This window comes from Sceloporus undulatus, chromosome 2 (genome assembly GCF_019175285.1).
Source record: "Sceloporus undulatus isolate JIND9_A2432 ecotype Alabama chromosome 2, SceUnd_v1.1, whole genome shotgun sequence".
Taxonomy (NCBI): Eukaryota; Metazoa; Chordata; class Lepidosauria; order Squamata; family Phrynosomatidae; genus Sceloporus; species Sceloporus undulatus.
Genome location: NC_056523.1, coordinates 288,339,872 through 288,363,707, shown reverse-complemented (window position 1 = coordinate 288,363,707; position 23,836 = coordinate 288,339,872). Strand labels below are relative to the sequence as shown.

Genomic DNA, 23,836 nt, shown 5'->3' with positions numbered 1-23,836 from the left:
TTAGTTATTATGATAATATAGTGCGCCCATGTTTTACATGGGCGCATTTTACACAGCTTCCAGCATACTGCGACAAGGAAGGGAGCTGCGTGCCGGAAGGAAACAATGGTGCATGTTCCCTTGGCATGCGCCCTGCACACCACCGCCACGAGCACGGGCTTGAGCATCTGCTTTTTTTATCTTACACAGGGGGGGTCGGGAACAGATCCCCTGCATAAGGGAAGGGCGGACTGTACTTTTTGGTAACGGTTTAGTTGTAAGGCAACTGATGATGGAAGAAAAAGAGGAGTGACAAGACTGAGAGGGTGCACCTTGCTAGCACTCAAAAGGGTTGGTTCCAATGGTCTCTGACTACAAAAATTATGGCAGGAAGAAAATAAATGTTCTGGTATGTCAACTTACATGCAAAGCATGGAAGCAGCACAGCTAGTCATGTCTTTGGGAGAAGGCAGAACCAAAAAGGGAAACTTTTCAGGAAAGACATAAAAATTGTTTCACTTTTGACACCCCCACATCCAAAGAAGAGTTAACCCTTTGCTCTCTACTCTAACCCTGCACTTGAGAAAACATATTTTAAAACAGGCATCTTTGAAAAAACCATAACCAGTCAAAACAGAGTGAGCACCTTAAAATATATATATATATCAATATTAACTCTATAAGCATTAAAGTATTAAACGTAAGAAATACGCCAACATTTGACGTAATCGGGAACAACAAGGGGGAAAAGGGATTGCAAATAATTCTAGATATCCATAACTCACCTACGGTGGCTCTGATTAGTGGAGAGGAGTCACCAATATTGTTTAAACACTCGCTTTTAATGAAGTCAGTTACTCCATTAGGAAAATTGTGAAAGTGAGCTTTCACATTATTCTTCAAAATAAGACCACTCAATGACCGTGTAGGTTCATCTGTAACAAGATATTTAAAAAAAAAAAAGAACATTTAGGCAAACATACAAACATATCTGAGAACAAGTGCTGTCAACTCAGTGAGACTGCTTCTGAGTTAGCCCTGTTAGACATAAGGTTGCACTGTTAAATATTTTTGTAAAAACAAATGCTAAGACCTAGATCATGGCCACATAGCCTGAAAAACGCACAAAAAACTATGGATATCAGCCATGAAAGCCTTCGACTTCACAAATGCTAAGACCCTACAGTAAACATTGCCAACACTCTGCTATTTTGAATGAAATAACATATCTGTTATTTATTTATTGCATTTATTTCCCAGTCTGGGAGTCAAAGCAGATTACAACATTTAAAATAAACATAGCTAAAAATCTACCTCATACCAAAGATTTAAAATGTAAAAGTTTTAATGAGACCTGATCCTACACTGTGTGTCAAACAATTTTTTGTTTTGAAACACCACCTCTTAAAGATGAGGCCTGTACTGCCAATCTTGTGTCAATATTTACATATGCAGTCACAAACATCACATTTCTTCTGTACTTTAGTGGTTCTCAAACTATGGTCCACCATGTGTTTTGGATTACAACTTCAAGAAGCTCCAGCTAGCTCAGGCTATAGTTAGTGATTCTGGAAGTTGAAGTCCAAAACATGTGGTTGACCAAAGACTGAGAACCACTGCTCTACTTCATAGCTCTCACTAAAGAACTGACACAATACTACAGTAACACCTTAAGAATAATGCCACCGAGTACTCAGAATTAATTCAGTCCTAAGTATTTTATGCTTTGAAGATATGGTTCTAAATCATCTACAAAATACAACAGCTTGAGAACTTTCCTTGAGCTCCAAAGTTTCCAGAAATTTCACACCAAACTAAAAACATCTTGTGTTAATAAGCCTCTAATAATATACATGACTACTCCAACAAAAAAGCCATTTTATTTGCATAAAGGAAAGGAATGGCTTTACATTAATGTAGAACTGTAGATGGCTTTACATTAATGTAGAACTGTAGATGCTAAGTTCTATGAAGTACAATACAGTTTAGTTAATAATTACTTTATATATACATAATAATAATAATAATAAATAAAAATTTTATTTGTATACCGCCCTTCCTACGATCAGGGCGGTGAACAACAGTCAAAACAATACAATACAGTGCAATATCAAAAGGAAAAAAAACTATCAAAACCGACAATACAAATACAAAACCATTAAAAACAATATTAAAAACCCCATCAGCCAGCTACCCTTGCTGTCAGAGGGGGGAGGCTAGCTGGAGTTTGTATTGGGGAAGGCAGATCGAAACAAGAGGGTTTTCAACTCCCTCTTAAACTGGGCCAGGGAGGCGGCCAAGCGGAGCTCAATGGGCAGCATGTTCCAGAGGGTCGGGGCGACGATGGAATATGATCTCCTTGTAGTGGAGACTAGTCTAGCCCCGGGGACCCTCAATAGTTGCTGCCCAGATGTTCTGAGGGTGTGGGGCGGAATGTATGGGGAGAGACGGTCCTCAAGATAACCTGGGCCCAAGCCATAAACAGTATAACGAAGAAGGCTTCAGTGCATAGATTTATTCCCAACCTCCCTTCAAAAGACTATTCAAGCAATCCAATGAAGAAGTCTTCTAACTATATTTTGGAATAGGATATTTTAGTTAACCTTTGATCTGCTAAACAATTCTGTGAATTAAGATCGACTTTTTAAATTCTGCTCTCAGAATGTAACCTACTGCTGATCTGGTTATATGTGCCTCAAGAGTATTAAAATATCAAGCTCTGCTGAAAAAATGTTCAAGGCCTGAAAAATAAGACATGGGCTACAATTCTGTACTCATTTACGTTGTTACAAGTCTCAGTGCAGACATGCATACCCAGTAGTTCTGAATAGAAACACACAGGATAGTGCTCCTACGAATACACAAATAGCAAGGCTGCATACAAAACCCAACCACAGATATGCTTCTTGCTCAAATCTTACTTTCACATGAACCACTGCATTTCTGATTATTCAAATGCCACATTTACTTAAAATCTGAAATGACATACAGTAATTTAGCAGGGCTTGTATGGTTATGGATCAAATCTCTGGCCTTTAACAGTTCTCAGCAAGGGGCCATACATCAAAAGGAGAATTTATTTTATTAAGAAAGTAGAGCACAATGCATCCTATGCTTTGTCACTGTTAAATTTTAGTCATCTACACTACTAAAAAGGCATACAACATTTAAACAATTAGCCTTAATGACTTCAACAGGAAGAATGGAAAATGTGTAAGATATACAAAGGCTAGAAGAATCACCCATTATGTGCACCCATTCACAGAGAGGTCCTCTGCTTCTCCCTTCCACAATTGAGAGGTTTTTCAGGCATCCCATTTTCATCAATGTTAAGTTAAATACCAACATTGCCCTTAAATGAAAGTTGATTCTCCATGATATAGTAGCCATGTCAGCCTACATTGAAGTTTTATTGGCATCAGCACATTTGCTACTGGCAGTTTCCCCTCTGTCCTTCTGTCTTGGAGACCCTCAAACCTATATTCTGTCTGATGCACTCAAGAGCCCTAGCCAAAACAAATTTACCTGGAAGCCAGCTCCTTTAATTTCAAAGTAACTTATTGAGACCATAGCATCCAGAAGAGATATTTGCATGTAATCCAGTCCGATGGCCTAATCTAGCTACAAAAAGTCTTTGTGATTAAAGAACCCAGAAACCTAGAATGTGTCTGTCCAATTCTGCCAGTAAATAATAAAAATGGTATAAAACTAATGACTCACCTTCAGATTTTAGCTTTGTAAGAACAAAGATCAGGTAGTTGTTGAAGTCTGGATACTGATTGAGTTGTTCCAGTTTCTAAAGCAGAGCATTCTGTTAAAGATCATCTCATGCAAGATGTTAAAAATCTTAGCATACAATTAAAATAAAATTGGAAAGCTAAAATGTTTTAACCACTGTCCAGGAGTAATTAGGGCCACAAATACAATACAGCAAGCTTGTTCAGCACTTATTTCATACAGTCTCACTATCCACCAGTCAACTGGCTGCTGATCACAAGGAACATGAGACACACAGTAGAAACCTAGGCCAGCACAATATGGGATACATACATGACTCTGTCTCCCATTTTGTCTTAAAGAGCCACCCATGCAACATTGTTCTGTAGACAGGAACTATATTAATATACAAAAGGAGCCATTTATATTCCCTTCTTTGTGAGGGACAGCATATATACAGGCAAGAGTCAGATTTTTACCAGCTCCAAAGCAAATGGCAGCAAATAAGTTTTCTCCCCGCTGTACTCAGCCTGTAAAACTCAAAATCCTTTAGAAGTTCTGAACCACAAACCTGCATTAACCTCGATCACTGACTGGGGCTGGGGCTGGTGTGTACATCTACAATGTATCAAACTGGGGAATGTCAGACAAGATACAACCTTCTTCAGCCCTTACTGTCAAGATTTACCTGGGGTTTTCTGCCTTTTACAGCAATTACTGAAAACTACTTCTAGATTTCACAGCTGTGTGTTGGTGCAACCACTAAATGAGGCCATCATAAATCTTATTCCAACAGCTAACTAGAAGAGTGGAGAGCAAAGATTCCGTAATATCCAAATATACCTGTTCACACTTCAGAGTGTGATTCATGCAGCCTTCCAGATGTTGTTGGACCACAAGTCCCAGCATTCCTAGCCACCAAGGCCAATGATAACGAATGTTGGGAACTGCAAGTCAGCAACATCAGGGGATAGGATTATTCCCACCCCATTTTATGCACAAGAAGTCACACTCAACTCAGTGTGTGTACATATGGATATTATAGTGGATTTTGAAAGAAGATTTGCTAGGAATCCGTTGTAAGACTATGTTAAGCATCAATGCTGGTTTTCTCCACACACATGTATATTTTGTGCCCAAGAGGCCTATGTGTTCAGCCTACTAGAAACTTGCAAGCTATGACTTGTGTCACTATTTATGTTATTTACTGGTAATTAACCAAAGTACCAAGTTTGCATTAAAACGGGGGCGGGTTATAGACCGCCGCTTTGAGGCGGTCTGCCGCCGCCGCCGTTTGCTCCGTAAGGGAGCCGTCGCAGCCACACCGCGCAGCTCCCTTACGGAGCAAAAAAGAAGCTCCAAAATGGAGCTTCTTTCTGCGGCGCCTCTGTGACGTCGCGAGGCGCCGCTGGCACATTCGCAACGTCATTAGCGCCGTGACACGTTCGGACGCACAGCGTCCGATACATAAAGATGGTGCTGGCCGTGTGGAACGGCCAGCGCCATATTGTACGGACAGAGTCCGTATTAGACCCAGGGGCGTCTAGAAGAGACGCCCCTTTTTTAAAATGGGATGTCCTGTGGACGTCCCAAGTGCCGGTTTGTAACTGGCCTATGTTTACAATATAAAGTTCTCCCTGCCTAATTTCCTTTGTCTTCTTGTTTATCTTTTAAAAAAGTTAAGGTGAGACAATGTTTTAATTTTGTTTTGTTTTGTTTCTGGTATCAAAATCAGAAGCCTCTTTCCCCAAGCAACTTGTTGGCCTTCAGATGTTGTTCAACTGCAACTCCTAAGATCTCTCACCACTGGCTATGAGGGCTAGGACTGGTAAAGTTGCACTCAAACAACATCTGAATGGTCACAAGTTGCTCACCTTTGCTCTAAAGACTGATAATAACAGCTAGACAAAACACTGAATAAGGAGGTTGCAGAAACTAAAAAGATGTGGTATTCCTACTTAAACAGTGGCAGAAAACTCATCCCTCAGAAAAGGAGAAAGCAGTTACATAGCCCCATACAGACAGGCCAAAATAAAACTGCTTCAGACCACTTTGGAGGTATGCTGTTTAAATGATGCATGTGTCCTAACAGGCCAGAAGCTGCACCAAAGCTGTGCTCCAGTCCTTAGGACTGGATTGTGGCTTTGGTGTGACTTCTGGACTCTTAGGATGTATGCATCAGTTAAACAGCATACCTCCAAAGTGGCCCAAAGCAGCTTTATTTTGGTCTGTCTGTATGGGGCCACATGATGAGCACATACAGGACAGTTTCAGTAAAGTTTTCTGATCTTGTTCTTTTCAGTAGGCGATAGGCATCACATCTGAAAACAGTCTGCTAAAAAGAGCCTCACTATATGTACCCAATCAAAGGGGACAAGGGAGACAGCAAATGTGCCATCTATCTCACACTGCTTTTGGTTTCTCCTTATATTAAAGTGTATTATTTCAAAACTGGGGAGAATGTGTCATGTAATAAAAAGAGAAGGATCAATCTGTATGTAACCTGTGCCATTTTTAAAGTAGTTAAGGTTATTACTAGTACTAGATTATGGTGCTCAGTTCTTCAACAGGGTGGTAATTATGCATCTCACAAGAATGCAGCGTCCAGCATTCTTCACTGCTGGTGCTATGCTAGCTATGCTGCTTGGTCTTGCAATCCAATAACATCTTGAGGGCTTTGCGGATTTAACTCCTGTTCCAAAGTGACTCCTACAAGGCTCCAGATATGGAGGGATTTCCTTAACTTCCCATTAGCCCCCACCCAAATGGTTCCCAAAGCATAAGAACCTCAGAAGGGATAACAGAAGGTCCCCTCTGTGATCCCCTCTGGAATGGATAACATAGTGACCTCGTCAAGACCCCATATGCTCAGGTTTGTTTGTTGAAAAGCCTGCACCCTCAGTCAGCACCGGTTTTTGCACATGTAAACACATATGCACCAGATGTTTTCTGTAATTAAGAAGGCTCAGAATTAGTTTCTTATTCCCAACAAAATCGTGATAAAAAGGGGAAAAGAAATACAAGATAGGAAGGCTGCACATACCAGGCAGTGAGCTAAGGCCACACACCATCCCCATTTTTTGCCATTTTTTCAGCTACACACTAACTCACGTTGGGAGTGAAATTTCATTTTAAACATAGAACCCATAGTGCTGCAACAGATACCTGAGCAATTGCTTTGGTTCCAAATTTTATAACCCAACAAGCACTGCCTGTTACTGTGGGATCAATGCACAACACACAAACACACAATAGTAGCTAACTTTGCCTTTGCCAAAATACAACTGGATACCCTGAAACTTCTCCCTGCACATATTCCACAAAGAAACCTTTCATCAGATCTTTAGTGAGCTTGGAAGAGACAACTGCTAACAAAGCAATGAAAGGAAAACAATCGAAAGACTACTTTTTTAAAAAAAAAAATCTGTTTTCTCCTTTTCTAAAGGTGACCTTTACCCTTTCATTTACTACAGCAAAGTAACATCATGCTCAATTTGCCACTTTTACTTATGAAACTATAGGCCCAGAAAGCCAGGAGTCCACAAAGCCCCCGTGACCTAAGGCAAGGAGGCGCTCAGGGAAGAAGGAGGATCCAGTCCTGCATCCTTAGATGCTTGTCCAGGTGGCAACTAAAAGGCAGGCTCAGCTTGCCAGCTCCTACAAGATGGCTCATAGAGGGCCACCAGGCTGGTGAAGAAAGATGTAAGATTCAGAAATAATCCAGGTTGGCACCACGTTCAACCACCATGGCTCAGAGGTATGGAATCCTGGGAATTTTAGTTTTGTGAGACATTTAGCCTTTTCTGAGAGCGCTGGTGCTCCAACAAATTGCAATTTCCAGAATCCCATACCATTGAGCCAGTTCATGCAGTGCCAAACCAGGTTATTTCTGCAGTGTGGATGGCACCTTACCCTTCTGTGTCAGAGAGCTCGGTGCCACAACAAAACTACTAATCCCAGGATTGCTAAAGTGGTGCCAACCCAGGCTATTTCTGCCATGTGGATGAACCCTTAGCATTCTATGTCAGAGACCTCTGGTGCCTAACATAACTACAAATCCCAGGATTCCTCAGCAACCACTGCTGTTACAGTGGTGTCCAAACTGATGGAGCCTTACGAGAGTCCTCCTGTCACAAAAGAACTACAAGTCCCAGGATCCCTCAGCACTGAGCCAGGACAGTTAAAGCAGTGTCCAAACTGGGTTATTTCTGCTGTATGCATGGAGCCTTACAAGAGCGCTCATGCCACAACAAAACTACCAATTCCAGGATCCCACAGCACTGAGTCATGGCACCTAAAGCAGTGTCCAAACCGCAGTCTGGGTGCCACCAGAAAGAAGGAAAGAAGGAAAGGGGTGGTTGAAGAACCAAGGAAAGTGACCGACACAGGGGCTGCCAAGCCTTGAGGGATGGCCCGGCGCCAGGCTTGCAACAGGTGCAAATAGGAGGGAGGGAGGGAGGGAGGAAAGCAAGGAAGGAACCCAGGAAGAAAGACAAGGGGAGGAAGGAAGGAAGGAATCAAGGAAGGAAGGCAGGCGGAGGGAGGGAGGAAGGAAGGAAAGGGGAGGAAGCAAGGTAAGGGGGAGGAAGTAAGGGAGGAAAGGGGGGGAGGAAGGAAGGAAGGAAGGAAGGAAGGAAGGAAGGAAGGAGAGGTAGGAGGAAGGAAAGCAAGGGGAGGCTCCAGGGAGCAAAGGGGAGGCCTCTGCTGCCCCTCCCTCCCTCCCTCCCTCCCTGCGGGGCCTGTGCGAGGCCTCCCTCCTTTCTTCCCCGTCGGGAGGAGGATACTTGTTGCACGGCCCTCTGCGTGGTGGTGTCCGGGGACTGGGACTCCTTGAGGAGCTGCAGGATCTGCTGGAGCCCCTGCTCGTCGGGCTTCCACTCGTACTCCATCTTGGCGCTCCGGAGGCAGGGAGGGAGGGACGGAGGGTCTAGGCCGAGCCCTGTGTGTCCGGGGCGCCTCCGCTGTCTCTGGGCTCCCTCTCCTCCTCCTCCTCCTCTCTCTCTCTCTCTCTCGCAGCCGCTGCCGCCGACTGAGCCCCGACTGAGTCACCGAGGGTTCGCAATCTGGCTCCCTCCCGGCGCCACGGTCGCCCCTGGGCCCTAGCGCCGCCTCGCCCACGCGCCCCAGAGGCCGCCTTCCTTCCCTCCTTCGACCACGACGACGACGGCGCCGGAAATGGCCCCCTCACGCACCGCCCCCGGCGCCCAGGGCTGGAAACAGCCGCCGCCGCCGCCACTCTCAGGCCTTCTTCTCCCCTCAGTCCGCGCGGCCCGCGAAGGATTGTGGGAGTTGTAGTCCGGCTTCACAGGGAGGGAGGGAGGGTTGGAAGGCAAGCAAGCACAGCGGCCCTGGGAGCGGGTGGGCTTGGCTCTTCCTGAGAGGAAGGAAGAAGGCCCTTGCGAAAGACAAGGCAGAGGCCTGGCGCCGTTGGTGAAGGGCCGAGGGGGAGCAATGGGGAACGAATCAGTCCTCGTCATGAGGAGGAGGAGGAGGAGGGCAGCGACCAGGGAAGGTCTGCAAGGACTCATCCCGGTCAAGGAGGGAACTGCCAGTCTTGGATTAATGCTAAATAGATAAATAAACAAATAACAACAGACAACAGCGTCTAGGGAAGATCTACAAGAATTCCTCAGTCACTCAGTCCCCAGAGGAAGAAGCTTAGGCTGGGAAGGGCCAGGATTATAAAGCGTTAAGACTAGGCTGACCCTCTTTCCTTCTGGCAGAAACAGGACACCAAAGATGTAGAATCAGCATGTGGAGAGAGAGGTCTTGTAGGACCTCTGAGACTTAGGTCTACTTCCTCAGATGCATTTGGTGCAGGTTCCTCAGGGCTCCCTCAGATGCATTGGGATGGGGTTCTCTAATACTGTATTCCACATTCATTAAAAAGTCAGACAATAACAATAGTTTTCTTACCTGAACATTTTGAGCTAACAATTATTCTTCAGCGGAAGAACTCACAAAAACTTAGGTCCTAAATTTTTGTGAGTTCTTCCGCTGAAGAATAATTGTTAGCTCAAAATGTTCAGGTAAGAAAACGTCTGCTTTATTTTTGGTAAAATTTTTGTTAAATTTTAGATAGACCTTAGAGCAGGATTGTATTTCACCACAATCACACCATGAATATTTCTCCATTGAAAACACCTCAGCCCCAAAATGGCCAATTGATTTCTTCTCAATGCAAAAGAGCCTCCATTCCTGCAACACAGCAACCTGAGAATACAACATGCCCAGCTGTCCAGCACCTCCCCTTGTGCAGCAGCAAGTCCCATTTGTCTACTCAGAAATAAACACCATTGAGTTCAATGAGATTCACTCCTAGGCACATTATTATAGACTAGGGCCTTACGCTCCTATTCTGGTTTACTAACCTGGTTCTTAGAGGCAGGTGGAGTGTCATGTCCCATATCACTTTGTCACCTGAGCCTGCCACTATGTCTGTTTACTCAGTTCAAGGAAGTGTATTTTAATTCCAGGGAAGTATAATTTACTCTGAATCTACAGTACTTAACACATTTTCTAAGGAACAAATCTCTCTGAACACAGTGAAATTTGAGTAAAAGCATCTACGTTTGCCCTGTTGAAACTTTGCTCTACTCTGGCAAATCCTAGTTTTAACTACTCATCATGCATTTATTTAAATACCATTGACCAAGACATTAAACGTACATATCTTTATATTTAGTAAAAGAAAATGCCATTTTAAATTTTATGAGGACACATCTTTTTTATTTTTTGCAGGTGGAAACAAGCCTAATCTCAAAGGAACTGGGAATATTTTAATAAAATATAGTCAGAAAAAAGGTGCACGCCAATTTTTTTTTTAAAAAACACTCATCCCATAAAATATTTTATAGCAGCTTGTGCTTTATGCCTCACTTTTACAAGTGTAACAGCAATATAGTCCATACCATTTCTGAAGTGAATGCAAGCTGAAACAGACCCATATGCAGGAACTTCAAGCAGGTGCAAAATAATGTTCTTCTCATTTAAGATACCATATGGTTATACACCAACTCAGAGAACACTTTTAATGAGCCTATCAAGCCCCTAACAGTTAAGAGCTGACCTCTTTCCTAGGTACTATTTCAATGCACCAGGAAACCAACTGTGTAAATGCAACACACACTCTACCCTTTAGCTGAGTGGGTGAGCTCAGCAGCAATAACAATAATGAACCCAGTTAAAATATCAGAAGTAGAATTTTAAAAGTACCAATTTCCTAATATCCTTCAATTATTCAGTTCACGCATGGCATACATTCTTCATCTTGTGAGACTGGTATGTGTGTCTTGAAATCCAATCACATATCCCAGCTGGAGTGAACTCAGTCAATGGGAGCTTGAATTCAAAGATACAGCCCTGTTAGTCTGGATTCTGGAATATCAATATGCAGAGGTATACATAACACCTTTGTGACTTACAGAAAGAAAGAAGTATATAGCATAAGCTTTCGTAGACTGAGTCTGGAAGTTACTAATTGGAACTTGGTAAGTCAATATTTAAGTTCCATTGATGCAAGTGGTTTACTCTAGTTGCCAGTAGCAATTGGATTTAGGTCTCTTAACTCTCAAAATCATTTCACAAAGTTAAAAAGGCTAGGATACAAGTTGTCGATTTTAAAAGAAATTCAACTAGAGTATTACAACAATAGCAGACATCACTGGGTAGCATCTAGTGTATGGTAGGGATTAGGAAGCCACACTGGACCTCCCTAGAGACCTTGGAAGCCCATGGGCCGCACCTTGCAAGTCACCTCAGTGGCCATCACTTCATCCCATGGGAAGAATTCCATAGCTTTATCACTGTGCATAATATTTAGAACTTCCTCTTGTCTATTATCCCCTCTGTTGTAAGCTGCCCGGATTCCCAGTGCTTGGGCGGCATATAAATAAATCCTATTATTATTATTTTATTGTCAGGTCTGAATTTCTACCATTTAGTCTCACTGGATCCATCAGGTTTTATTGTAATTGTGGGAGGGGCTTCTTCATTTTCTCTGCTCCATGTATATTTCTGTATATTTCTACCTCTTCTTCCTTTATTAATTATTTTACTTCAACAAAATAACCTTGTAGAGAAGTTCTCCACTCCTCTGATCACCCTCGAGTCGATTTTAACTCATGGCCACCCTGTGGATGAGACATCTCCAAGATTCCCTGTCCTCCACTGTTCTGCTCAGTTCCTGTAAATTCATATCCAGGACCTTAATAGAGTCCATCCCTCTAACATGTGGCCTTCCTCTCTTTCTACTTCTCTCTGCCTTTCCTAGTACTGTATTATTGTTTTTTCCAGTGAGTCATGCCTTATCATGTGTCCGAAGTACAACATCCTCAGTTTTGTCATCTTAGCTTCTGGGGAGATCTCTGTCTTGATCTGCTTTAGAACCCATTTATTTGTCTTTTTGGCTGTCCACAGAATCCTCGGCACTCTTCTCCAGCACCACATCTCAAATGGATGTTCTCCCTATCTTCTTTCTTAACTGTCCAGCTCTCAGATCCAGACATGGAATAGGGAATACAAAGGCTTGTATGATTCTAACTTTTGTGCTCAGTTGTATATCTTTGCATTTTAGGATCTTTTCTAGTTCTTTCATAGCCACCCTCCCCATTCTTAATCTGAAGCAATGTAGAAAAACATGCAGGGATAGTTGTGTTGGCCATTTAACAAATCCAAACAAAAATCCATCAGTGATATGTTTATTGGCCAACCGAAATGCACAATATATTGTTGCAAACAGGAGGAAAAAAGCCAATCGTTAGATGCCTACATGTTGTTTCAGTCCTTAGATGGTATGTATGGGAGGCTTTGTTGTAGTCTGTAAAGCACATGCTGATTTTCTTTTTCTTTTAGAATTCCCTGGTGCCCTCCATTACTCATTATATGTTTGCAATGTGGTCCCTAGTGCCTCTTCCTTTCCTGAACCCCGCTTGGGCCTCTGGGATTTCTCTCGCCATGTATGGTTGGTTTCTATGATCCAAAACACACTGCAGAAACAATCCATTTCGAGACCACTTTAACTGCCGTGGCTCAATGCTAGGGGATTCTGAGAACTATAGTTTTGTGAGACATGTAGCCTTCTCTGTCAGAGAGTTCTGGTCCCACAATAAACTACAATTTCCAGGATTCCCTAGCACTGAGCCAAGGCAGTTAAAGCAGTCTCAAACTAAATTATTTCCACAGTGTATTTTGGATCTAAGGCTCTTGGATGCGTCTCATTCATAGGATTACTCTAAGTCAAATTCATCTTGACAGAAATAACAGTATTCCAGGTGTAGCTTGTCATACTACAGTTCTGTGTAAGACCCTTATGATATTGGTATTTGCATTTTCAATCCTCCTCCTAGTTATCAATAGTGTAGAATTTACTTTTTCCATGATTATCACACTTTTGATCACATTTTAAGCAAGCTGGCTACAAAAAAACCCATGATCCCATTTTTAGTGAGTAAAGAACCTACTTCAGCCCCATTACTAAATATAAGGGATTTTCTGCCTGCAAGTATATAAGTAGAATTGCCTGGAAAATATGGCGCAGTACAGACACGGCAAATGTGTCATGTTGGTAGCGTACTAGGGTTAAGGGATGGTGCGGCAACTGCACAGTCCCTAACCCTAGTACGGCGCAGTGCCGTAACAATGGCGGCGCCTGGTGTATACGGACGCCGCCATTGTTACATGACGGATGCATAGTGTCAGCACATCGCACCGCATCTGGCTCCATCCTGGCTTCTGAGGGAGAGAGGGGTGGGCCAATCCCATCAGGCCTCCCCAAAGGAACTGAGCCCTTCCCAGAAGGCATCTGGCTCCATCCTCCACTCCCTTTCTCTTTTGTGTCATGTCTTCTTAGATTGTAAGCCTGAGGGCAGGGAACCGTCCAATTAAAAGATTGTATGTACAGTGCTGTGTAAATTTACAGCGCTATATAAATAAAACTTAATAATAATAATAATAATAATAATAATAATAATAATAATAATATCACGAGTGTGCCATTGGTGCACTTGGGCATCACAAGGGTGGTTAAAAAAGAATCTACTTTTTGCGGGGGGTTTTTTCCGCTGGCAGGAAGCCGTGTGGTTTGGCGGCTGCGGCTTCCCACCAGTGGAAAAAAGGCTGCCACCAGCCTGGACTGAAAGGAAGGTATGTACCGGGCCTATATTAATACATTGCCAGACTTCTAGCTGTTGATATGGCTTCTGATTGCGGATGGTTCTCCTGATGATGCTGGATTCCCAACTCCATAATCCCCTGCTAGTTTGACCAATGGTGAAGGATAGTGGGTACTGATATTCATCAACATCTGGAGGACTACAGGTTCCTGCCCCCCAGTCTAGAGTGTCCATATTTAAACGTTACAGAATATGAGTATAAAGGTAGATGAAGTTCTCCATTTGACTCTATCCAAATAGAGTGTGGAGAACCCTGAGATGCAACAGTAAGAAAAGGAGGATCTGATTGCTACTAGCTGCCCAGCAATATCTTGATGATTTAGATGTGCTAATGGCAGTTGAGGTAAAGTGGAGAAAACAAGAGTACACCATTGCCTTAGGAGTGGATTGCACTAGGTCATTTGATTGATTTCTCCTGCATTCTGAGGATGACCAAAAGCAAACATCTATCATTGATAGGAGGGGAGGGGTTTTGTTTCTTCAACAATGTTCCTATCTATGTCTGACCTGTTCTGTTCTACAACTGGCCTATTCTGGAGAGGGAAGTTCTAATAATTTCCCAGTGCCTCAGTGGGAATCATTTGGGACAGCGTAGGCAGGGGTGCATAACACATGTTTCTCCAGTTTCTCCTAGGTTAACACTTCATGGCTATCAATATGTTTCTGCACTTCCTCATTCAGCAGGTTGACAAATCATTTGCCACCAATGTGTCTTACTGGGTGAGTGATTCTTCTAATTTGTGCATTGATCCCTGAGATGCCATGAAAATTATCCATATAAGTTCACTCCATAAGTTCTTGCAGGCAGTTACAGTTTCTGGCTTTCATTGCAGCTTTGATTAATGTTATTACATCAATAATAGTGAAGGATTTCCAGAACTTCCTAATGTCAACATTAGGGTCTCCATCAACTGCTGATGCAATGCACTCAGATATCAGGTGGGTGTACATGGCCTTAACAAAATGAATGATGCCCTGGTCAAGGGGCTGAATCACTGAGGTTGTATTGGGAGATAATAAAACAGCATCAACATTTTCAGTTTCATAGCAAACAGATTCAGGATTACTATGTGGATTTATTATTAATAAGACTTTAAATTCTAAACCTTCCTTTCACAAATATTTGTTCACTGGGATGAGGCATCGATGAAACCATTCTATAAACAAAATAGCTGCCATTCACACTTTCTTATTATTTTGCCAAAACATGGGTAGATAAAGTTTGATCTTGTTTTTAAGAGAGTGAAAGTTCCTCAATCTATACCCTAGGTTTGGCTGTGTCATATATCCTGCAGAGTTGCCACATAGGGCCAGAGTTAATCTGTTCTTTCGTGCTTTATGCCCTGGCATTGCCTTTGTAGTTTTATGAATGTAGGTTCTAGTGGACATTTTTTTCAATGCAAAGAAACACTTGGTTTGGATGATATCCTTCCTCCTGAATCAAATTATGAAACCTTTCAGGAAATGTGGCAGATGCAGCCTCTCCAGTCAGTTTTTCATTTTTAAGTCCATACCTATTCCAAAATTGGCAACCATCCCTTGTTGTTGTTGTTTACCTTCAATTTATTTCTGACTTCCTCCTATCTCAAATACCACTGCCCTGGCCTCAGAGGGAGAGAAGGCAGGCAGGTATGGCTCCATCATACCTAGGCCCAGAAGCAGATGAAAAGCCCTCCTTCATCCCAACTGCCACTGCCCTGGCCGCAGAGCCAAAGAATCTGCTGGATTTAATTCTTTCTCCAACTGCCATTGCCTTTTCCTTATGTGTCTTGTCTTGTTTAGACTATAAACCCAAGGGCAGGTAACTGTCAAATTATCAGTTTGTAAACTGGTCTGAAGTCCTTTGTGGATTGGGTTGAATAAGAATGTACACAAGACCTCTTTCTCTGAAGATGCCAACCACTGATGCTGGCAAAACATTAGGAATAAACTCTTCTAGTACATGGCCACATAGCCCGAAAAACCCACAAAAAACTACGTAAGACCTGTTAGCTTATTGTGTATGTGTGGGAAAGACAGCTAGCAATGTATATAATTTTCTGAGTGTAAATGCCATTTTAGCATTTTGGAATAGCAATCTTTTATGAATAAGCACTTACATTCTAATGAGAATAGGCAATTGATGAGCTTGAAAATTGTGCAAAATATGTGAACCATGTACAGACCTAAATTAATGTATTCAGAAACTTATACAGTATTCAACTTCTCAACCCTACAGCGAGTTTTCAAACTAGTTCAGGAACACAAAAAATATATTTCTGGCTACTGACATCAGCAGGATATGTATAACTTCTCATTTGTTTAAAAGCCTCTCTGGCTGCATACAAAACCCAGGTCCTCAACTGCTCCTGATGTAGTTGCTAACATAGATCTGAAACATACCGCAGAAATACGTAATCCAGTTTGCAACTGCTTTAACTATCCTGGCTCAGTACTAGGGAATCAAGGGAACTGTAGTTTATTGTGGCACCAAGCGCTCTCTGACAGAAGGCTAAATGCCTCACGCAACTCCCTAGCACTTAGGGCAGTAAAAGTGGCCTCGAAATGGATTATTTCTGCAGTATGTTTTGGACCACAGAAGAGTTTACATGTGTTTCTTCCCTACTTACCTAGGAGTATGAGTTTGCCATTACATTTTGATTTCATTCAGAAGTCTTTCTAACTATGCAAGAATTCATGGCATGGTAAGATTTATAATGTAACATTTTAAAGCAATCTGTAAGATCAGTCTAATCAGCTGTTATCATCCTCATTTTCCCAACCTCAGTTGTCATGACTTTCTCAGGCTCCAGGGCATCAAAGGGAAATTTTTTCAGGAGGTGAATTCTGACTAAGGCTTCCTGTCAACAGTGAAACTGCAGACTATATATATTGAATCTAACAACACTATAGTGCCAAATATTCCAATGATTAATAAACCTTTAAGTAAAATAAGTTTAGATTAGCAATACTGACAGAATGATGAGTTCATGTTTTATTTATGAACATGGTTCCTAGTTGATATTCTTTATACATTGAAAAGCAGTTCTGCTTTAATGAAATAATTTCAATCAACTAGATTTTTCTTCTGCAATGAAGATGTGACCAAAGTATAAATTAAACAACTCACTACTTCTGAAATTTATAATCAGTCTGCCTATTTTTGAAAGAGCTGCTGTTGGTGATGATTCAGCTGCTCATCCTGGTATGGACAGGACACACTTGCTCTGAAAGAACAGACCCATAATGTGAGGATATCATTAAAGGCAGGGGCTCCTTCCAGAGAACAGTGCTTCTTTTGCCAATTTAAGTTTCCTCAACAATTACATCTGTACCTAGAGAAAGAGAGACAGAGAGAGAGTTTGGCTTCTGTTATTTGTGCTTTCATAACGTTCAGATTAAGCTCCAGATTAAAATCAGAAACGACTGTTAGTTCAGCATACAACTGATGTCTGTCAATTGCAAGTAGGAACAGTCACCCCCTTGTATCCACTGATTTCTTTTCCACAGATGCAAACATTCCAAAAAGCAAATCTTGATTTTCCTATTTTATATAAGGGACACCATTTTACTATGCCACTGTAATTAATGGGACTTGAGCATCCACAGCAAGGGGGAGGGTGAAGGAGAAAAAGTTGAAGAGAGAAAAAAAGAAGACAAGGGAGATAGCTAGGAGAAGTGGAGGTAAAAGAAGAAAGAGGGTGAGAAGAGTGAGGAAGAAGGTAAAAGACAAATGTAGCCAGAAGAACTGGGAAGATGAAGAAGGAGAACTAGGAAGAGGAGGAGATGAGAAGGAGAAGAAATTTAGCCAAAAAATATTTAATCAAGGGAAATGGGCTGAAGGAGGAAACACAGAGGGCAGGGAACAGAAGTGGAATAAATTTTTAAAATAGAAATAAATAAATTATCTAAGGAAAAATGGGGGAAGTAATGTCAGTTGTGACAGTTCCTATAATACAGAATCACATGCTGATAAAACTCTGTAGGGAACAGAGGTTAACTTTATTGCTTCACAGATACCAGCATGAGCATTGTCACAACCAACATTACAGTGGGAATGGCCTAGCTCTATTCTAGTCCTACTACTGAATGAGCAAGAACCAAGTACATGTTGTTGTGTACTCTGCTAGTCTTAAAATTTATTTTTATAAAGTGCTAAGAATACTACCTAGTGTTTTCCTTACTGATGATAGTGTGATAGCAGACAAAGACTTTAAATTAGAGTATAGATGTATCTGATGTAACTATAAATATTAATATATAGAAAATATTCCATAACACAACACTGATTTCAGGCTTTATACAAGGAAAATTAACTCATGTTATAGCAGAGGTCAGCCCAAGCTGTACAAAGAAAGGTATCACAATGGATCTAGAGCTTCCTATAATTTCATATACGATTTACTGCAGGATTTAGTTCTTCGATAGCACATCTTCTAGTAGCAATATGAATTGAGAGGTACACAACACAGACTGTAAAACTGATAATTCTGTAAGCACCTTTGGGGGGGGAAAGAAAGTCCATACTTGGTTCATCAGAACTTCAAGAAGGCGAATATAATCATCACATGAAGTTTGAAAAATATTTGGGTTGTGAAGGCTTGGTGTGGGGTCAGTTCCCACACTCATGCTGATGAAGACCCTACTCTTGCAGAAGAATGTTGGGGAGCTGGAACAAACCCTGCTTTGCCTCAAACCTGCCTCCGAACAATGGCTGCATGCCTCTGGAGAACATGCCTCACTACAAAGAGTTGGGCACAGTCCCAGCTCCTGCAGGCAGCTGGCAACAGGGTGGCCAGATGTCCTAACTGCAAAGGAGGACATGGCACTGTAAAATTTAGGACATTTCAGAAAAATGAGAGCATTACCTTGTAAAAGCTAAAACACTCATAGATATTGATGCATGCTTCTTAGTCATGCTCAAAATGGAAGAAATTTTGGAATTCCTCCTGTACAGAAGGTTAAAAATGTATGACATGTCCTGAAAATGGAGAGCATTTGGTCACCCTGGCTGGGAGAGATTCTGCCAATACAGAGGACTACTGGGCAAAACAACTCTGAAGCATGCAGCAACAAGGTCATTTTTGATCTCTAGCTTCATTCAGGAAATAGAAAACCTTTTTTCCAGTCAATGTGGATACATACATTCAAGCAAGCCTTATTCTGTTGAATGGAATCCAAAGGTACTGCCCATGCACCAAAATGAATTCTTGAAGTTGGAGAACTGGGCTCAGATAAAGTACAATTCAAAGCACATCTCACCCATATCATGTTTCCTCCATGAATTTCAAGAGTCCAACTAGTCCCTAATATCTCAATTTATCCAGACATTTTAAAATGTAAGTTTCTGCATATTTGATACTGTGCATATTAAAACATTTTTATAAGCATATCATACTCAAAATAGCTCTTTGTGAGATCAAAGGGACTTTACACTTTACTGCACCCTATGGCTACAATCCAGCAATAAAATCAATGGGCTTAAACACAAATAACTCTGTGTGAGATAGTGGGCTATGCATTTGTTCTTACTTTGATCACTGTAACCACTTTGTTGAGGCCTCTCACTGTACAATTTGAACTGACAGAGACTTAAAGCCCATCTAGTTAAACTAGGCCAAAGATTTATGTAAACAGACTTAAAAGAAGTTAGGAGAGAAATGTCGTATATAAATACACAATTTTCCACAACACAGGGTTTCTTTGTTGTAATTTATTTAAAACAATGAAAGCATATTTTTTGTAAAACACTTCAAAAACTATCAAAATAAACCAGGAACCTCTCTCCCAGCTCACACTTTCCCTACTTTCAGGTATCTTTTCACTTCACACAGTTGTACAAATACTATGGCGGGATACAAACCGCCCAAAAGGGGTGGCCTCCCGCTGCCCTGGTTTGCTCCACGAGGGAACCGCAGCAGACAAACTGCACGGCTCCATCATGGAACAAAAAGTGGGTTCTTCTTGTGGCGCCTTTGTGACGCCGCAAGGGGCCAATGGCGCACTTGTGGCGTCACAAAGGTTCCGAGATGTGCGGACGCTACGTGTTCGTCACGTCGAAATGGTGGTGCCCGTGTGTACGTGGCACCACCATTTTGACGCCCCCGTCACATGCTAGGGGTGAGGCCAGTATGAACGCACGTGATGGGGGCAGCACAAAGGCCCATTTAAATCGGGCCTTTGTAACTGCCCTCTTTCCAGCTCTGTAACAAATAACCTTTACCAATTTCTATCTATTTTGCATCTTAGCTAATAACATGCATTTTCCCCTCACAGTTCCATACATGCCCCCAACCCCCTTTCCTTCAATGTAAATCACTTCTAGGTATGTTGTGTTCAGGCCCTTTCAGTGCAATGTAATCCCATATTTACATATTTACTTTGGAATAAGTCTCTCAGGTTTCAATCGGCCTTATGCCCACTTATTCACCAATAGTTACATTAAGATTGTAAGAGTAGCAGTGAGAGCTAGTGTGGCATCGTGGTTTGAGTGCTGGGCTACAATTCTGGAGATTGTGGTTTGATTCTTACTCAACCATGAAACCCACTGGGTGACCTTGGGCAAGTCACATGCTCTCAGCCTCAGGGGAAGGCAATGGCAAATCTCCTCTGAACAAATCTTGCAAAGAAACCTCCATGATACATTCACCTTAGGATCTCCTTAAGTCAGAAATGAATTGAAGGCACACAACACACACAGATATGGTCTGAAAGTTTTAGACCCACATCAAACAAGAAATCCAAATTGAGAACACTCATTGAATCAACACTAGGTTGAGTCTCCCTTACCTGAAATGTTGGAGCCCAGTCATGTTTGGGATTTTTCAGATTTTGGAATATTTGCATATGTATTGGCAATGGGACCCAAGTGTAAACAAGAAATTCATTTATCTTTTGTATATACTTATACACATAGGTGATTTTATACACAATGTTTTTTATAATTTTGTGCATGAAACGACGTATGTGTACAATGAACCATCAGAAAGCAAAAATGTCACTTTCTCAGCCACCCAAGTGGGCAATTTTGGATTTTGGAGTATTTAGATAAGGGAGACTCAGGGGCTTGATAGACTGGCCATTAAGGCCATCCTGAGAGCAGAGTCGGGGTGTGGCGTCCACATGATGCATGCCCTGACTGTCTCCAGGCCAGTGTGATGCCGTGCGCAGCTTCACATGGCTCACGGCATTACGGTGCTCCTCTGGCACTGCATCTACATAACACAGCACCAAAGGAAGGTGGAAAAGTTGTGTGCTGTCAACTATGTTGCTCTTTTCAGGGCACAAAAAGGAGCCGCTTTTTGCAGCTCCTTTTTGTGCCATGGAAAGCGGAGATTGGGGCCGTGGCATGTAGTTGCCACAGCCCCGATCCGGTGCTAAAAGGGGCGGTCTGTTGAGCCCCTCAGTCTGAACTCAGTTACCATTAAACAATTGATGCAATGAGTCTACAGTTTAAACATGGGGTTAGTAAATGGATTTAGGCTTTACAGTGTCAGAATTTGCATATATACTTGGAAATAAATTCTACCAACTTCAGTGATGTGTTCTCTATTAAGTGTGCAGAAACTTGTAACTTTTTAAAAGCATATGAATGGGGTTCACAGACAATGGTAATCACACCAGAGATTATCTAGAATGGCATGGCATAGTGTGTTTATGTGCCTTTAAGTCACCTTATTTATGTTAAACCCATGAATTTCATATCGGTTTTTAAGGCAAGGAATACTCAGGTGTTTTGCCAATTCCTTCATCTGAAATCTAGCTTACAGCATTTGGTATTCACTGGTGTTCTCCGATGCAAGCCTTGGCCAAGGTTGACTCTGCTTAGCTTCCAAGATCACACAAGATTTGGTGCCTTTAGGGTATTTAGGCAATAGGGTAAGGTATTATGCACTTAAAAAAAGCCTCCTCTCCGATAGCTATCAGATCCAATAAGTGTATTAATTTCCATCATTGTCTTCACCAGCAGCAACTACAGCAGCTGATATATTTTTGTTTCCCATCTGACATGTAAAAGTAAATACAGATTGTGGCAGCTGAAAGCTGAAGCACAAGCATTACATTTTTGCATTTAGTACCAGAATCACAAAGCCAGCTTAATGGAAAAGATCCAATGACTTGTTGTATCTATTGCTCAGCTTCAGCCACTACCGAGCATTTCTGAATACTCGTATTGACATCACACGCTCTCACATATACATCATATGATCTTGCATGACAACCAAGCACTGAATGTAAACAGTTCAACACACAGCAATATGGGAATTTGCTTTGCTAGCCTACAGTGTGCAGATAACCTTTCGACTTTGGGGTTCTCCCTCCTTATGCTAATAGGAGAACTAGAGCTGGGGAAGAACAAGTGTTTCCAGGTTAGAATCAGCAGGAAATTCTGTTTATTATTCTCCCATATAAGTACCTCCTGATTAGTTTTATCAGTTTTTCTTTTGTCTGGATCAAAACCTAGGTCAACTGTAGGGAAAACACCCTTGAAGAACTGGGAGGTTGGAATTTGCAGGGACAAATGACATGAGGGAGAGTGAAGCACTCCTCCCTTCCACCATTGCTTCTTTGTTCAATTCCTTTCCCAACACACATATACATTTTCTACTACCATTTGTTTCAGCTTCATTGGATTTCACTTAGCCTCTGGAGTCAATGAGAGGTGTTATCACTTACCAAGACAAAAAAGACTGGAGATGAGGATATCTGAAGAGTCACCTCTTCCCATGTGAACCTGCAGTTCTACTGCTTTCATTACCAGAAGATGTTCTCCATATGTAGCCATGGGCAGAAGTGTGATATACTGTGATGTTGTACAGAACTTTCTTTGCTGTGGAATTTTGCCTTCTGAAACTCCTTCAGAAGAAAGATGCAGCTAATTCCTTCATTGATGACATATACACAGTTGGTTAAATATTTTGTTCTACAAAGTCCTTGAGTGTTTCAAACACTTGCTTACTATTTGTTCACTGGCTCTGTGGTATCGTACATCTTTCAAATGTTGTAAGCTGCTTTGGGGGTCATTCTGAGGGCCAAAAGGCAGGAAACAGACAATTAATAAATAAATGTTCACTACTGTGACACTAGAATAACAATTTAACCAGACCTTAAGACAGCAATAAAAACAAAGTAACATCCCTGAATCATGCTGAAGACATACAGTACCACTGCCTACAATTTAATACCATTAACATTCAGACAAAACTAGGATATAGCCGATTAAAAGGTTCTCTACTATGGATAAGTAGTTGCTGCAGATTGTACTAGCATGGTCTTAGGATTCAGCATCATAGATGCAAGATATTAGTCCTGAGCAATAATGAGCTCATTTTGGGAACAGTCCAGATTAAAGGATATTGTAGCACGACACAGCATGCTCTCTGTACTCATTCAATGTTTGTTTATTTAACTCTTCATGTTCATGTTCACAACAAGCCACGCATCTATTTTAAAGATGAAAAATAATTTGCTGTATGCATCAAACCACTTAATCCAATCTAAGGAGATTACAGCAATTCATTGCTTCTCTGGGATCTCAAAGCATAACCATTTGTACTATTTATACTGTACATGGTTATTGTTCAAAGGATTAATTATATGGAACTATGAAATTTATGGGGTTGCCATAAGTCAACAAGTGACTTAGTACACACACACATGGCATTTGGGTTTATTTAGTTTACTTATGTCAACTATCGATAGGCATGTTCAATGCTGCAAACTGTCAATTGTATTTTTCTCCCCCCCCCAATTAACAACAAGTAAGATTTTTTTCAAAGTTTGTATGGGAGCAGTCTGTAAATCCCAGTGACGTAGACTTAAATCAATTGACTCAGATTCAAGTCACTTCAATTACTTGACTTGGACATGACTCAGCAATAAATGATGCACTTACTTGACTTGTATATTTTTAGCAACTGACTTGCTGGCATCACATAGTAGGCAAGGCCTGCCATCAGAGTGTGTGGCATGTTTCATGGAGGGGAACA

At 41.7% G+C, this 23,836-nt stretch overlaps 1 protein-coding gene across 3 annotated transcripts in view; it reads right to left on the bottom strand.

The window, feature by feature from the left end:
• The window catches only part of TNPO1 (transportin 1), a 51,530-nt gene extending 42,653 nt beyond the window's left edge, over nt 1-8,877 (bottom strand). For 2 of the 3 annotated variants that reach the window (XR_006101953.1, XM_042449587.1), the window contains exons 1-3: nt 8,481-8,877; nt 3,700-3,775; nt 765-914 (exon numbers count right to left, since the gene is read on the bottom strand). Coding sequence is in view for 2 of the 3 variants with exons in the window: in XM_042449587.1 (XP_042305521.1) it covers nt 765-914; nt 3,700-3,775; nt 8,481-8,585 (331 nt within the window). In the remaining variant the exon portion in view is untranslated. The remainder of the gene's footprint in view (nt 1-764; nt 915-3,699; nt 3,776-8,480) is intronic. The other variant, XM_042449586.1, reaches the window with a different exon arrangement.
• Between the last annotated feature and the right edge of the window lie 14,959 nt (nt 8,878-23,836).